Here is a 15,942-nt window from a genome sequence, read left to right on the forward strand (position 1 = left end):
GGCGGGAGGCGGGGGGGGGGGGAGCTGCCGCCCGCGCCCGCCCTCAGTCGCGCTTGCGGAGCCGCAGCCGAGCGCAGGGCGCAGCGCTGTCCCTTCAGCACCGCGCCCGGCCCGCCCGCACCCGGGAACGGCAACCCCCGACCCTCCCGCGCCGAGCCGAGCCGAGCCGAGCCGCCGCCGGGGACCGCGTGGTTTGCAGTAAGTAGGGGCGCGGGGGTGCCCGCAGCCAGGCCCCCCCCCATCATCCACGCTGCGGAGCTGGGAGCAGGGGACTCAACCCCCGGGTGTGGGGCCGGCAAGGCAGGGGCTGTGCGCCCTCAGGGGGCTGCAAATAGAATGGGGGGGGGGGCGGGTGTCAAAGGCAGCTGTAGGGCCAGCGGGTGACATGCTCCATCCCCACGGATGCTTGGGGGATGCCGTTGGCTATGTCGGTGTGTTGGGAGCAGCTTGGGCACACAATGGGGGGTTTAAGGGTGTCTGCATAATGGTGGGGTGTCTGCATAAGGCACATCAAAATGTATGTGTGGAGTCGTGGTGTGTTTGTGGTGCGTTCAGACACCCAGGTGGAAAAGCTCCGGTAACCGCTACACCAAGTCGAACCGAGCAGGGTGAGGCAGGAATCCTCCCCTTCCCGATCCCCCTGTGACATTGGTCATCTTACTGGTTTTAGGTCTGGAAAGCAAGGTCCAAGAATGGTGAAGCTGGGGAGTAATTTGAACGACAAGAACAACAAGCAACCATCCAACGAAGATGGTTTTCAGACAGTTCCTTTGATCACACCTTTGGAAGTAAATCACCTGCAGTTCCCGGCTCCGGAAAAGGTAAAACAAAATCAGCCGGTGCTCCTGCATGATTTTGCACACATACATGCCCCTTGGCTTTCACTGCCTTGGTGACTTACTGCTCTCTGATGGTACAAGCAGTGGCATCGTGTTTATTCAATAAATAAAAAGGGGTTACATTTCATAGTGTGTTTATCTGTTTTAACATGGCAAATAAACACTCAGCTGCCTCCCAACTCCTTCCCTCCTCCCCCCCTTCCCAAATATTCACCACCACCCTTCATTAAGTACAACTGGAGAAAGCATAGTGTGTTTCTCTTGTAAGCACTGGAGAAACGGAGGGGCAGTTTACAATGCATTATCAGTGAGATTAATTGCCTGCATTGCAAGTAATGCAATAACTCTTCCAAAATAAGCAGCTATTTTAATTATCTCAGTTAAGGTATGTTTTCTCCATGGCTCTGCAAAGCTTGTTTGCATTGAGGACGCTGATTTCTCTGGAGAGAGCGGCTGAGCTCCCCCAGGCCCGGGACAGCAGTGGAGCAATCCAGGGATTCATTTCCCCGATTGGCTCCATCCGTGGGGCAGCTCTCTCCCCTGCCCAGTCAACACTCTCAGAACTGAATGTAGCACTAAAATGCCCAGATATGTGCATCAGCAATTGGCTGTGGTTTTGTGTCCGGGACCTTTTAGATGCAGAATGTGCCTGGAAATCTTTTGTCTGTACCGATGCGGTGATGATGCATATCGATGCAACCTGGTGACAACATGGTGAGACTGTAAAAATCCGTATGCCCAACAGTCCTTACAAAAACAAAGCCTGTCTGCAGTGTAGTTCCCAGATACCACAGAGATGGAGCCAACTCACCCAGAAGTACAGACAGAATGATTAGATCTCACAGGATAATGGAATAATAGTAAAATTAACACTGATGATTATTGAACATATATCCTGTTTTTACTGTAGTACAAAATGAACTCTAAATGCATTAGGAAAACATGATGGATGTGATAAAACTGTCTAGATAGGCGAACTATGTTTATTTTAAAGTAGAGCTGAGTCAACTGCCTCTACATCCTGGGAACCAGAGCTATGCCAGACAAAGGAACTAGCTAGCTTCACTCTCCATGTGCCTCATGGAGCAACTTTGCTGCATTCAGGAGAGTTACACTTCCATGAATTGTTGTGAATGAGGGGCTAAACCAGCCCTTATCTATGACTCTGATAAATAACATTAAGCAAAATAATCCAAGCAAAGCAGTGTGATTTATGATAAATGTCTGAAAACCTCTGAGGAAATTACAGATGTGTAAAAGTAGCTCATTTAATGCTAGTACAATGGCTCATTAAGATCACACAGTGTCACAGGATGTGAAATTTAAATGACTCATGGATCAGGTGAGACACGGATAACCTGGCAAAAATCCTTTCAAGCTAATAAAGTGGCAATGTGTGTTCTCAGGACCACCGCCTTCTAATTGCCTGTTGGTGAACAAATACTGGAATGTATTGGTCTGGTGTGATTCCTTGCTGATTTTTCTGCTTAAACATGCCTACATCAATAATTCACATGTTGTTAGGTTACATTACCTTCATTAGCATACATTACTGTCAATGCATCTACTGACATCCATATTTTTCTTTGCCGGAAGAATGGAATGTATCTCCAGGAGTGCTAAGCATGATTTAGAACTCATTAGAGTCAATGGTATTGATTTCTGCAGACTGTGGTTCAGCTCCTGTGTGCAGTAGGCCTGGAGTTAACAGTGGCTGGCAGTCCGTTCTCAAGAAGGAGAGGTTATTTATGATAAAAGCAAAATAATTCACAACCTCTTTCCTTTGTTCATTGTGGAGCTGATTATGTTGGGGTGACTTCACTCCGAGGCAGAGGGTCCCTTTAAAGACCTGCTAATAAGGAGTTGAGCCTCAGGTGAAAAGCTTGGGCAAAGGTAAAGTGATGGAGGAAATTTCAGCTTTGTACTAGTAAAGCGAAGCTGTTACTGAATGCAGTCAGACTGTGAACCCGAGGAAGAGCAGACGTGGATTTCAAGTCTTTCAGAGTGTATTCGTGTTTGGACTTGCCTTGCAGTCAGGAGGTAGGGTTAAAAAAACCCTGAACAACTAAAATAGATTTGACTTTTTTTCTGTCCATTCCTAAAACCTGCCAGCAGTTGATTTTTAGCTTGGGAGAATGCAAACATAAGCCAAGGTGGTTTCTGTGCTTCTTGCATGGGATGCTGTTTAAATGACCAGAGCCAAACCGGCTTTGGTGGAGGGTCTGCGTGCAACAGCTCCGAAGGGGTTTGCTCGCTTGTTTTTAAATAAAGGCAAGCCCATCTCTCCTCGCTATTAACCACAAGGCGGCAATGCTCCCAGCCCTGCTCCTTGCCTTCCAGCCTGCTCCTGCCGATCACAGCGCCTTTGCCATCACAACAAAGCGCTACTGCTGTGCCCGGGCATTGTCCTGTAAGTGAAACCTGATGAAAAAATACAACCAATCTGCTAAATACTCCCTTGTCTGGGCTTCTCTTTGCCATTAGAGGGTATCATCATTTAAGAAACTGCGAGCTCTTGACCTGCATCTAACCTTGGGTCCAGGGCATCCAGGGTGCATCAAAACCAGAGCAAGGAGGTTTGACTGCAGCCTGGGGCTCTGTACTTGCCCTGTCTTCAGTCTGTCTGAAGGAGGAGTAGTTTCAGCTTTGGCTCGTGATTCGAGAGTGTATGAGGTCTGTGCTGGGCAATCAACTGCTGTTACTGCCTGTGTGCAATAACACCTTCACTCCGTGTATGTATATTGCATGGCCAAGGTTTGCAAGCTCTGTTAATATATAGGCTTTTTTCCAGTTGAGTCTTAGACACCTGCATGCACATTGGAGGAAAAACAAGCCTGTTCGCCCGTAAACTTACCTTTGCAGATCATTAAAGGCACCCCAGAAAGACTATGGAATCTACAGACTAAAAAATATGTTTTAAAGGCTTTAAATACCTGACTTTTCTTCATTTAAAGATGTTTTTATAGCAGGATCACTGGAGAGTCACTCAAAGTGACTGTCAGTATTAACCTCTGTAGGTGTTTCACCATAGATTCATCTCTTTCAAATGTTTTCAGTGTCTGGCTCCCCTTTCAGAGAAAGAATACAGAGAAAGAATATAAAATGGAGCTTTTGCTCATGTGATTAATCCCTGGAGCACATCTCTTTTCAGATAGCTCCTTGATTATAAGAAATGATGTAGGGGTAGTAGGAGGAAACACTTTGTTAAAGGTATTCTTAAACTTACTAGCTGTCCTTTTGGGCATGCTTTCCTAACAGGCTTGTTTTGCAAAGTGCTGTGTGCTTCCTCTGACTTCCACCTTGATGCTGTTGGGAAAATGCAGGCAGGAATTCAGGAGGTTTGAATTTGGCAATCTTTATTTAAAATTATTGACCACTGAACTATTTCTTTTTCCACCAAACGGGGATGGTTCCTCCCAAGGCTCATGCTATTCCTCCTGCAGCATCAGCATTCTCATCGTTCTGCCAGCAGCTGTATGGCTGCAAGGGGAGAGATGTATGTGGGACAGTAATTTCTCCCCTAGGGTGCTAAGCCTGCTTAGTGTATTTGTATTTATTGACTACCTTCAAGCATTTCCCTCACCCTCTGATTCTCTTGCTGGGGCGGCATTTGCAGAAGGCAGCCAGATGCTTTTAAAGCATTTTTCTGTGGCCTTTTTGCTGGAATCCATACATGTAAGAGGAACAATAGCCATCACCAATGACAAGTGTTTGACCTGGCTTTTTGTGTCTCTGAATTTCATTTCTTCTTATTCAAAAAGCCGAAAAAAAAAAGAGAAGTCTTTTTTCTTTTAGGACCAAAGGGGAAAAGGCTGGCTGTTCTCTTGTTTTCCTAGGCACAGACAAAGTGCTTTGGCTGTAATTGTTACATGTCTCTGCAATGATAATGCTAGAAGATACGCAGCTTTCCAGGGACCATACTGCTTCACTGAAATTTTAAATGAGACCAACGACTGGTACCCTTTGGTCTTATAGGCTTGCTTCAGTTTGCTCCAGCAGGAAATGCCTCTGTTCTGGCAGTAAAAATCCCAATTTTACATAACACAAAAGTGCATAAAAGCCATTGTCAGGGCTGAAAAAAAACATCCGGCATCTCTTTTGTGGTGAAGGCTGCAGAAAGCTTATCATGTGGTCCATTGTTCTTTATTTTGAATGCATCTGGAGGCTTGAGAAATAATTTCTCGGTGACAAATTCCTGCCATCCAGCCCAAGAAAGAAAAACAGACGTAACTGCTTTCTTCAAATGCTTTTCCCAACCCATGTGCCTGCCTTTCTCCCTCCCTGGCCTCACCCCTCTCTGAGCAGCCGTGGCCATGTGTGTACACAGAGTAATCAAGAGTTCCTGAAAATCAGGAGGGTCCCTTGTGTTCACAGCCTGTCCCTATTGGTTTAACAGGAAATAATGTTTTCTCCTGGCCAGCTGAGCGGGCATAATTAATAGTATGCTGGATGAGTGCTTTTGTACCTAGGGGACTACTTGCAGCTCCATGCTGAAATACCTATGTCAGCCTTCCCTCCGTGAAGCCCAGCAGTGCATGGTGGCTGCAGCCAGCCTGAAGGCACATGCTGTTAAGGCAACATGGAGGTGGTTTTGGGGTGCTGCTACATGGCGGGGGGGGGGGGGGGGGGGGAAGGGGGGGCAGAGGCAGCTCAGCCTTCCCTACTTCTGTCTGGGGGGCTGCTGAGGCAGCTGGGGTAGGTGGCTGTGCTCCTCCTCATGATGCTGTTGAATGTGGTGGGATGGAGCAAACGGCAAAAGGAGAGATGGGGAAAGGCTAGTAATTGTGGCAGTTGAAGGGAGGAAGAGTAAAAGGGGGAGGAGGATGCAAAGAGAAAGAAAGCATGCATAAAAGAAAGGAAGAGAACAGCAAGAGAACATTACAAATATGAAGGAGCAGGCAGGTTGTCTTGCCTTTCCCCATCCTTTCCTTTCTCCCCTTGGGATACTCTGCCTAATCTCTATGAATACTAAAGTCTGAGCCTTCCTCTCCTGTGACATTGTCCCCCTCCCGCACTGTGCAAATCCATTTGTCCTCTAAATGTGTATTTGAATGTAAACATCGCCTCTGCTCATTAAGCTGTAATAAATACTTGCAGCAGCACGCCCTCTGGCAGTATGGGATTTCTGGGGTAGCCTTTCTGATTTTGTTTGCGTGCTTTGGACAGCCCTGCTCGAGGGTCTTGGCAGTTCATGCTCCTCTTTGGATATAGCTGCTGTGGGACCATTCTTCCCCTAGCACACTGAACACCTCCATCCACAGGCTATCTGCTCACAGCAAGGACTGCACTGCAACCCAAGCATGCGCTTGCAGCCTTTGCGCAGGCACCTGGGGTGTCATTCAACTGCCTTCCTTGCATACAGATAACGCATGGCTGCTGCAGATCTTCACCAGAGAAAATCTTGGGATTTGTGTAGCCTGTGGAGAAATTTTCTCTTCTTTACTTCACTGCTATCAGTGCCTGAATTAGGTGGTTTTAAAGCTAGCTTGTGCCTTGTGAGCTCCATTGCCTCTCTTAACCCCAGTATTGTCTGCACTGGAATTAGAGCTGTGTTCTGCAGAAACAGCAGAAATGGACGCAGGAAAAGTCTATTAGGATATAGATGTTTGGTTAAGTCTGTTGTAATCTATTCTTTTTCTGGTTTGTTTGTTTTCTAACATAAAAGCCCATTGCTGCAAGTAGAAGTTGCTTCAGCAAGACCATGAAGTGAACCCCATGTACCAGTTACTTACTGGTCTGGAAAGTAAGACTACCCAGGATTCTTGTCTAGTGTAAATCAGTGTAGTTTAGATCAATGGAGCTCTGCTAATTTACCCTGGCCAATTTACCATCACTACAGCTGTGTGATTGATTCTTTTGTCTGCTTTGCTATACTCTCTGCTGGCTGAACCTACTGAAATCCATTTCTGTCACCCCTTCAAAGCCTCCTGTGGGTTCCTGATGGTTATGGTCACCTAGGGATTTGTAGGGAGACTTAGCTGGATAATTTTCAAGCTCATTTTGTGCTTGCAAGCTATGCCTTTCTCTCCTCAGCTGCTTTCAGCTTCCAGTGCAGCCTTTATATTCTGCGCTGCCTTTCATTGGTGATGCCAGGGCTGATTATATTTGCTGTCTTTGTCCTTTTGTGATGTTCCTTCTGCCTGGAATATCCTCTTGGCACTCACTCAGGAGACCACTTTTTTCCTACCACCCTCTGTGAAACTCATTTCCAGCACAACACCCATTAGATGAGCTAAAACAGGGGGACAAAAAATGGATTGTTTCTGACTGTGGCTTTCTCCATTGACTATGGATTTGATCCCAGGGCATCCTTTTTTTGAATTTTCCTTTTTGTTTTCTTTTTGATGCTTAATAGTTCAGGCATTTTATGTATTCAAATAGTGACTAGGATTCAATGGGGACCACCATTACATACACCCCAAATGCTTATTTTAATATTAATCTCTGGGAAGTCTGCCTGTTGAGATGTGGTCATCCTATAGATTTGGAAGCTTAGCTGCCTCTCCCCTGGTATGGGACATAGTCATAATTATTTGGGAAAGTTCTAAAAGACCTGATTGTCTAAAACTCTGAGTATTTGCAACATGGTGATGGCCAGGTAGTCTGAGATTACTGGTCCACCCAGTCCAGTGTGTCCTGTTTCTAGCAGTAGCTAGTGCAAGAGTTAGAAGGAGGTGCAGGAGGTGCTACAGTAGGTATGGGGATGCTACAATAGGCATGGAAATGCTCATGTCTATCAATGTTTCATCCTAAGCCTGCAAAGAAAGAGATTGTTTTAAGCCCTAAACCATGATTTTTCCATCTCTTTTCCTATACTCTTTTACTGCTGTGTATTTTCACTTCAGCTATTGTTGGCAATGTGCACATCGCATTTGGTCTTTGAAGCTGGCAGTGTATGAGGATTAGCGCTTGTAGGTCACTGGAGAATTTTGTGTGTGAGCAGGTGGTGAATTTTAGCCATCCCTTGGCTTGTAGCACGTAAGCATAGAAACCAGCTCAGTCACAGCAGATTTAGTGCCAAGTCTGAGGGTCACCATCTTGCTATCATCAGTAACCTGGACAGCATGCTACAGCTGGGATGTGGTCTAAGGTCTTTCTCAGCTCTTGATGCTCAGTTGGGTGATGAAGGCAAAGGAAACCATGATGTCAATGGCAGTGCTAAGTTTCTATTTTCTGTTCTTTCTCTGCAAGGAATGAAGAAAGGCACGGAAAGGAATGAAGCCCAGAGTCTCATTTTCATTTAAAAGTGAGCATGACTAATTTACATGGAAACTGATGGGGTGTTACAACCATTTTGTGGGACTACAAAGTCCATCTTTGAACCTGGAAGAAACCTTTATCCTTAGTAGGAGAAACACATTTTGTTTATCTCTTCTGTCAATCTGACAGCCACTCTGAGTGAGAGACTCTTCATTATTAATAATCCTGGGAAGTAGTATTTTAAATTTTTATGGTTTGCACTTTGCAGCACCTGAACCACAATATATTACATGCACCATGGCAGTGAAGTGGGAATTACAGCAGGGCTGCATGTCCTTTGCTAAATGAATAATTTATAGCTTTCACAATGCCAGTTATGTTAAATATTATTACTCATTTCTTCAGGGAAAACCATAGAGCTCAAACGCAAATATAAAGTGGCAATAAATGATGTTACATTTAGCCAGTTGGAGACAAGACTCAGAATTCATATCAGTTCATTTTCTGAAACACTTACTTCATCCCACTGCAGGAAAATCCTTTTTAAGGTTCCATGCTTAATGTGATATTTTTCCATTTGTCACATTTCACGTCTGCTCTGATCCTTCCTTCTCAAAGCAAATGCTTTTAATATAATCCACTTGGTTAGAAGCTTGCTTTCTTTTTTCTTTCCGCATCCAAAATCTCTAGTTTTCCCAGCACTTCCCTACTGTTTACTTCCTCAAGGTTGCTGATGATGGATTTCCCGCTGATGTACACAGACTCTTATCTGTTGTTTCTCACCTCAGCACACCTATAATTTTCCAAAGCATCACTACAGAAAAGGTGCCTAGTCCTGCAATCATTAAAGCCGAGGAAAGCTTTCCTATTGATTCCAGTGGTGTCACTAGCAATAAGCCAAGAATAATAAGTGCATTTAGGTTTAGGACTCAATAAATGTATTAGCAAACAGCATCATTAGAAAAATCTTGTTTGTGTGGAGCAGCATGATAAATATGGCTTGTTGTCCCATTGTGTTTGGGTTTTTTGAACTTCTACAGGCCATTCCCTATTGGCTGCTACTGAGATTTTGCAGGGAAGTATTTGAGGGATTGGAATGAGGAACCAGAAGATGCAAGAAAGAATAGAAAGTGAACCCTTTCAATACATGGAGACTGTTGTTGTTACAGCTGCTAACCTAGGATTACTGAGGACATCAGTTCTGCACACAGCTGCTATTTTCTATACAGCATCTGACTTCCTACCCACCCCAGCCACATCTTGCTGTCCCTTAATCCCAAGAATATTGCATTTGTATGGAGAATGTGCTGGAGATACTATTAGCATTCAGTTAATGAAAACCTGAGAAAACATGGTGCACTGTGAGTAGCAGCAAGCAGTGGTCTGTCTTCTTGACACAACCACCAATTGCTGGTGTGACTCAGCACGTTACTAAACCTCTTTTCTCCCTCCTTTTTTATAGTGTATTCCCATAGTACTTCACTAGTCTTATGGAAATACTGGGGTCATGCTGGTCTGTAAAGTGCTTTGAGCCATCTTGCAGAAGAATGCCACAGGAGCCCTAAGCATCAGGGTTATAACTGGCTGTGAGAAGGTGATTGAAGCCAGTTTAAGCTCTGATCTGTCCAAAGAACTTAAATGCACACTTAACTTCAAATATCTGACTAACATCCCGTTGATGTTAATAGGACTACTCACATGCTTAAGTGCTTTGCTGAACTGGAAGTTAACAAGTTCAAATGCTAGATAAACTTGGTTACAGAAGAAGCTTCAAGGACTGCAGTGTGGATTCCTCTAATTAGATGTCTTTTCACTGGTGCATGGAAGCCCTTTTATCTCTTCCTGTATTCTTACAATCAGCCTGCAAACTTCATCTAAGAAGCAACTTTCAAAGAATGGTTTTATGTCAGATATGAAATGAAGAAGGGTTATTTATTTGGGTCCCCTTTATCTCATCTACCATGAACACCACAGTCTTTCTGCAAGTTAAAGGTGGAGGTTCTCTGGGAAATCACAGAATCATAGAATAGTTAGGGTTGGAAAGGACCTTAAGATCATCTAGTTCCAACCCCCCTGCCATGGGCAGGGACACCTCACACTAAACCATGCCACCCAAAAAGAGGTCACAGCAGCAACATAATTTGCATGGAGATCCCCCAAGCTAGTGTTCATCTAGCTCCATCTACAGTATAGACTTTAAAGGACTTACAGATAGGCTGGCCTAAACTGGCAGGGAGATTGCTGTCTTTGGTAGACCATCGCAACACACAAAGTGAGGCACAGGCATAAGCTGATGCTGGATCAGGGATGATGAAACACAAAGGCTGACTAGTGTCCAAAAAAGTTCAAAGGGTATTTATCCAGCAACTGGAAAGGCTCAGACAATCCAAAAAGCTGATGGGGCTGTTCTTGCTTTTAAGTATTCATTTTGTAGGTGTGCAGGTTGCTTCATGAGATGAATAATAATAATAACAATCCCCTGCTCTTTGTAAGTTCATGTTTAGGGATGCCAACCTAAAACAGCCAGACCATTCTCACCGTGAGGAGTATGAGTTAGGGAGCATGCAGGAGGAGGTGAGAGCTCAAGGAGGCAAGTGCAGAAAATAGGCAGAATGGTGCTTCTACAGTGGGGGTAGAGAGAGGGTGAATTGTTTTCCTTTTAGGAGTATGCAAGAGACTATTTGTCCATTTAAGCACGGGTTCGATTGTCTGCATTTCTTGTCTGAACTCAGGAGGCCAGAGCACAGCTAAGAATTGCTGCCAGCTCTGGGAGTTACAGCAGTTCATTTCCACCTTAACAGCATTGCAGAGAAGGGAGTGAGGAGATGGGCATTTCTTTCACTTGAGCTTGCTTGAAATTGAAGTCTGCACAGGACCCCAATTTTACACTCCCTTTTGCTGTTTCAATCAAGAATAACTCTACTGAAGTCAGCAAAGCTGCAAAACGAACAAGAAGAGGGAATGGGGATCATTCTGTTGGCTATGGTTTGTAATAAATGCCAGTAGCTCTCCCAGGAAACCTGTCATGGTGTGAGATGAATGTACCTTGTTTGCATTGAAACAGTGGGATCCTGGGCTCTGATCGAATTGCTCTGGGGCAGCCGGTGATAAATGAATGCTGATCATTGCACTGACTGTGGAGCCAGTGGGGTTTTTATTACTGTACATCCAACAGCAATTTGGTTAGAATTTCTGGAAGACTTTACTGCCAGGAATTTTTTCGCAGTGACAAAATGGAAAGAAAAGGTGAAATAAGAGTGATGGTAGGGAATGCAGGAGCGGGAAGGGAGGAGGCAAATCGCATTCCCAAATCAGAAAACTGGAAAATGAAAACAGAACAACCAACCAATCCAAAATATCAAACACCCAATAATGATACATATATAAGATTAACTATTCCTTTTCTAAATTTGCACTTAGATTAATACTTTGTATCTTAAAAAGTTCTTTTGATCAGCTCTCATTTAATCTCGTTTAGAGACACATCTGACACATGCATGGGAGGCTGTCAATGTAGCAAATGCTCTGCTAAAAGCCCTGTGTGGGGGGGTGTGTTTGTCCCTGTATTACCATCTGAGAATGCTCGCTCCTGTCCCTGGGCACTGCCAGGGGTGGTCTCACTAGTGCAGGAGGCTCAAGTGATGTGATGAACACAACTCAATTTCCAGAAGCCTTTGCGTGGGCATCCTGATGGCAGCTTGTTGGATGGAGAGGGGGTGAATGGCTGCAAAAGTGGGATCCATGTGCAGGCTTATTTATATAGACGGTAGGGGACTGAACTGTAGCTCTTTCCTTCTGCATGTGCACACCGTGCCCTCAGCAAAATGCCATTTTTTATCGTTACTGCCACAATATTGAATGCTACCCACACACTATGGTTTTCTGTCTGTCCATTGTCATTTTATTTCTTTACTCTCTTTCAAAGATGAGACCTTACTGACTGCCCTGGCTTTCTTCTGCCAAGTAATTCCACCAGGTGCCTGACAAAGATACTTCCGGAGAGCAGATATTCAGCTTTTGCAATGCCAAAAGGCATTTAGCAAAGGTACTTCTTACCTGCGCTACTGAAGCTTTTTGATACCACTGCAAGTTTCTTTGCAAAGCACTGACCAGCAGGATGACTATGGCTCTGTGCACACACACCTCGCTGCTGGCACCACCAGCAAGTTGTATTTCAGTAGCTTCTGATCTGTCTGGGGACTGAGCTTACTTATTTATTCACAGACATGATAGACATTGCTACTGGACTTGAATCTGATGCCTTCTGGTTTATTTTCAGTCTCATGCTGTATCCCTGTAGACAGCATAAGTCAAACTTTCCGGCTTATAGGATACTGGTTGAATGTAACGGCAGTTAAAAAATACCCATAAGAAAGCTGGTGTTAATGACAAAGAATGGAAGAGAATTCAGTTATATCTAGACACAAGTAAGGCTTTTAATTTATTTTTATTTTATTCTATTCTGGCTTCATGGTCCGTTGTTAAGAGCCAGCATCAGAGTCCATGGGAAAGCCCTCCTGTGCATGTAAAAATTTTGTCTGCAGCTAACATTTATATCAAGCAGGAAGCACGAATTTGGGAGAATTGCGTACTGCGACTGGTCGGTTTGAAAGCAGAATGAGTGCAATTTCTGAACACTGGTTGGCAGGTGTTGATGGCTGACACTCTGTAATTTGCTGTACAGGGTTTACAAAAGGGCAGCAAGAAGACTGGGGGCTGGCTGCATGGAGGCCTGAGTGCATTTGCCTCCTTTTGAGTGAGAAAATGGGGTTACTCCTTGTTTGCAACTCAGAGCTGAGCCTGTTTGTCGTGGCTGGAGAGAGAGCTTTGCTTTATTTGTCATCTCAGAGCACAGTGGGGCTTGATTCAATACCAGATTCAGAGTAGGATTAGGGTTCATCCCAAACCCGCTGAATCAAGCTTGTCCCTATGTGTCATTTCCCATCATCTATGTCGTGTCATCAGAAATCCTGAGCTCCAAAACACTAATACAAATAAATATATTTGGGTGGCTTTTTGTCCCCTCTTCTTCCCAAGTCTTAATGTTGCAGATGCTACTGTAATAAATATTGCTGAGAGGGATTTGCTGAAGGATGTAAATATTCATCAGTCTTTAATGATTTGCATTTGAATCCAGAAAATTGGCTTATGACTCCTCGCTGGTTTTCTCTCACTCGGATTTTCACATGGCATTAAGCGCAGGAGGATTAAATACCTGGGGTTTTCTCTGGCCCAAACCAGACTTTGCTATCTTCATTTGGAAATAAGTTCTTCATTAGCTGGCAACTCAGCCTTGTGCATCACTTAATCTTTTTCAATCCCTCATGACTTTTTGTTTCTGACAAAGAGCTTTAGGATCACTCTTGTCACTCTCACACGAACCAGTCACCACTCCTGGAGTATTTAATTTTCACCTTGGCAAGGCTGACGGCTGTCAAAATGGGAGGCCAGCAAGATGAAGTGTTGGCCCTGGGGTCGAGAACTTTAATGTTCTATCCTTTTGTGTTTAGCATATCAGAACCTTGCAAACCACACCAAACCACTGTATGCTTTGTGGGCCTTATTCCTGGTTGGGAATCCTGTACAGAAGCACCATGTGTGCTCACAGCCACAGGCCTCCTCTCTAGGAATGAGCTCCAGCTTTTGGCTAGTGCTGAATGGCCAGGGCCATTTTGTCTTCTCATGCATTCTCCAGCTAGAGTACAATAGTGTGACTATGCTGGCAAGCTCTCACAATGCTCTTTAGGTATATGGGCTCATGGGTGGGTAATCTTAAGATTCTTATGTATAATGGGGTGGCTACACTCACTCCTCTGAAGGGCTGTTAGTTTCAGAGCACAGCCCCAGTGCTTACCCCCCTGGTGGCAGTTGGCATTATGGGTTACCTTTTCTGTTTGCTGTGCATTTGACCCACAATTTTTAGCATCATTCTAGATTACAGATAAATTCAACGCAAATTGACAATGCAATGTTGGTAATTTGACCTTACCCTTTTAAAAGCCATTTTAAAAGTGTAAGACACCTTGTTTTTATAAGATTAGTAGCACCTGGATTAGTCAGCAAATGAAACTGAGGAAAACCTAAATGCTTTTCTTCTGGGGAAAACCCAGCTGATAGTAGAAGATTCATATGGATAATCTGGAGCCTGAATAAATGAGACACCAAATGGCCAAAATTTAAATTTACGTAAGTGGAAGTTTTTAGGATGGGGCTTTAGTAAGCAAGGGCTCTTCTTTAGGATGGGCTGTTACTCTGCATGTTCTGCCTGTGGAATATGATACAAACATTATACGCCTAGTCCTAAACAAAATAGGTGTCAAACATTTTCCTGTCAGCTATTTTAGGACTCAGTGTGCTAAGCTCACTGTCCTAGATCTTTCTGTTTGCCTAGCTATTTATTTGGTTCTCTTAGTTCCTGAGGGTATAATGAGTTTCTGATAATTTGTGGTTCTAAGGTACTTTTGTAGGTCCAGGGAATGGTTTGTATAGACAAGCTTAGATAACAAAAAGATGTGTGGAGAAGCCTTACAAGTGTTGATATTTTCCAGGTAATTGTGAAAACAAGAACAGAGTATCAGCCTGACCAGAAGAACAAAGGAAAACTCAGAGTGCCCAAAATTGCTGAATTCACAGTCAGTTTCACTGATGGCGTAACAGAAAGGCTAAAGGTAAGAAATGGTTATTCTGCTGCCTTGTGATGCAAATGCCATTCACTTTACAATAACTGAATCAAAGTGACAGTAAAGACATAACAAATTTAACACTCCACTCATCACTAGGGTCAAAGAGAGGTTTATCTGCATGAGTAAAAAGCTTTTTTCTTTAGGACAGGCATGAAAATACCTTCATAACTAAATCTCAAGTAGGAAATGTTTTCCTTTTCCTACTTAGGAAAAATTAGGAAAATATTTTCCAGCCCAGGTGGAAACTAAACCAAGACTGAATCTTTTTGCTTCTCAAATATTTGTGTTTAAAAAGAATAAAAAAAATCACAGGAAAGGTTGATTGAGAGTTTGTTTTGACTTTAAAAAGTTCTTTTGTCTTCTAGTCAAACAACCCTTTTCATATTGAAGATATTTTATTGGTATATAATTGTATTATTATAGACTAAAAGCTATCTCAAACTGTATTAAAAAAAAAGAGATATTAGACAAGTACCCAAGCATATCCTGTCCTGTAAGCAGGTTTGGTTCACAGGAATTGGAATTTTCTGATGAAAAATATTTCCTTGAGAAATTTTTGTCAGGTTCTACTCAAACATAAAAAGAAACTCAGGAATTATTGAGTGTCCCCCAGTTCCTGTTGACTGCAGCATCTTAGTGTGGCTCGGTTCCTCCTAAAATTAGACTCCAAGCATGTAGCTGCTAGTATTTCCTTCCTTTTCATTGAGAAAATATGCTGCTTTTCCTAAAACACAGAGCATGGGTGTGATAAAAATGTGAGATCTGATTTCACATTTCCAGTCAGAGGAAATATCAATGATTTGAGTAGGGAGGGAGTGGGCAGTGCTCAGATATAGTCCTGTTCCTTGAAAAGCTAGAATTGGGTTTATAAATTTTTGTGAAAGCGTGTCATAGAATCATCCTTAACAATTAAGGAATTGACTCAAGGTACTAATAATCTTTCATTTGGCCCAGTTCTTAGTTTTGCAAGGAATAAAAAAGTTTATTATCAATCAGTATTTCTAATAATTTAGAAGAAAAATATCACTTTTAAAATTGTATCAATTGTTGCCATTTATTCTTGATAGACTTCAAGATAAAGCCGGTTCAACTTGGAAGGAGAAATGTTTAGGTACTTTTTTATGCAGCACTACCGAACGGCACTCTTTCTGTTCTTTCCAGAAAATACCTAACGTATATTTCACAAGAACAATTCTGCTTCTTTCATCCGGGATATTTAA

General features: G+C 43.4%; 1 protein-coding gene across 1 annotated transcript in view; it reads left to right on the forward strand.

Annotated features, from left to right (window-relative positions):
* Positions 1-46: 46 nt before the first annotated feature.
* NSG2 (neuronal vesicle trafficking associated 2) overlaps positions 47-15,942 on the forward strand; it is a 36,534-nt gene continuing 20,638 nt past the window's right edge. Inside the window, exons 1-3 of the mRNA XM_065690371.1 lie at positions 47-198; positions 671-821; positions 14,588-14,707. Of these exons, the coding sequence (XP_065546443.1) occupies positions 693-821; positions 14,588-14,707 (249 nt within the window). The 5' untranslated portion in view covers positions 47-198; positions 671-692. The remainder of the gene's footprint in view (positions 199-670; positions 822-14,587; positions 14,708-15,942) is intronic.

Source organism: Lathamus discolor, chromosome 10 (assembly GCF_037157495.1).
Source record: "Lathamus discolor isolate bLatDis1 chromosome 10, bLatDis1.hap1, whole genome shotgun sequence".
Classification (NCBI taxonomy): domain Eukaryota; kingdom Metazoa; phylum Chordata; class Aves; order Psittaciformes; family Psittacidae; genus Lathamus; species Lathamus discolor.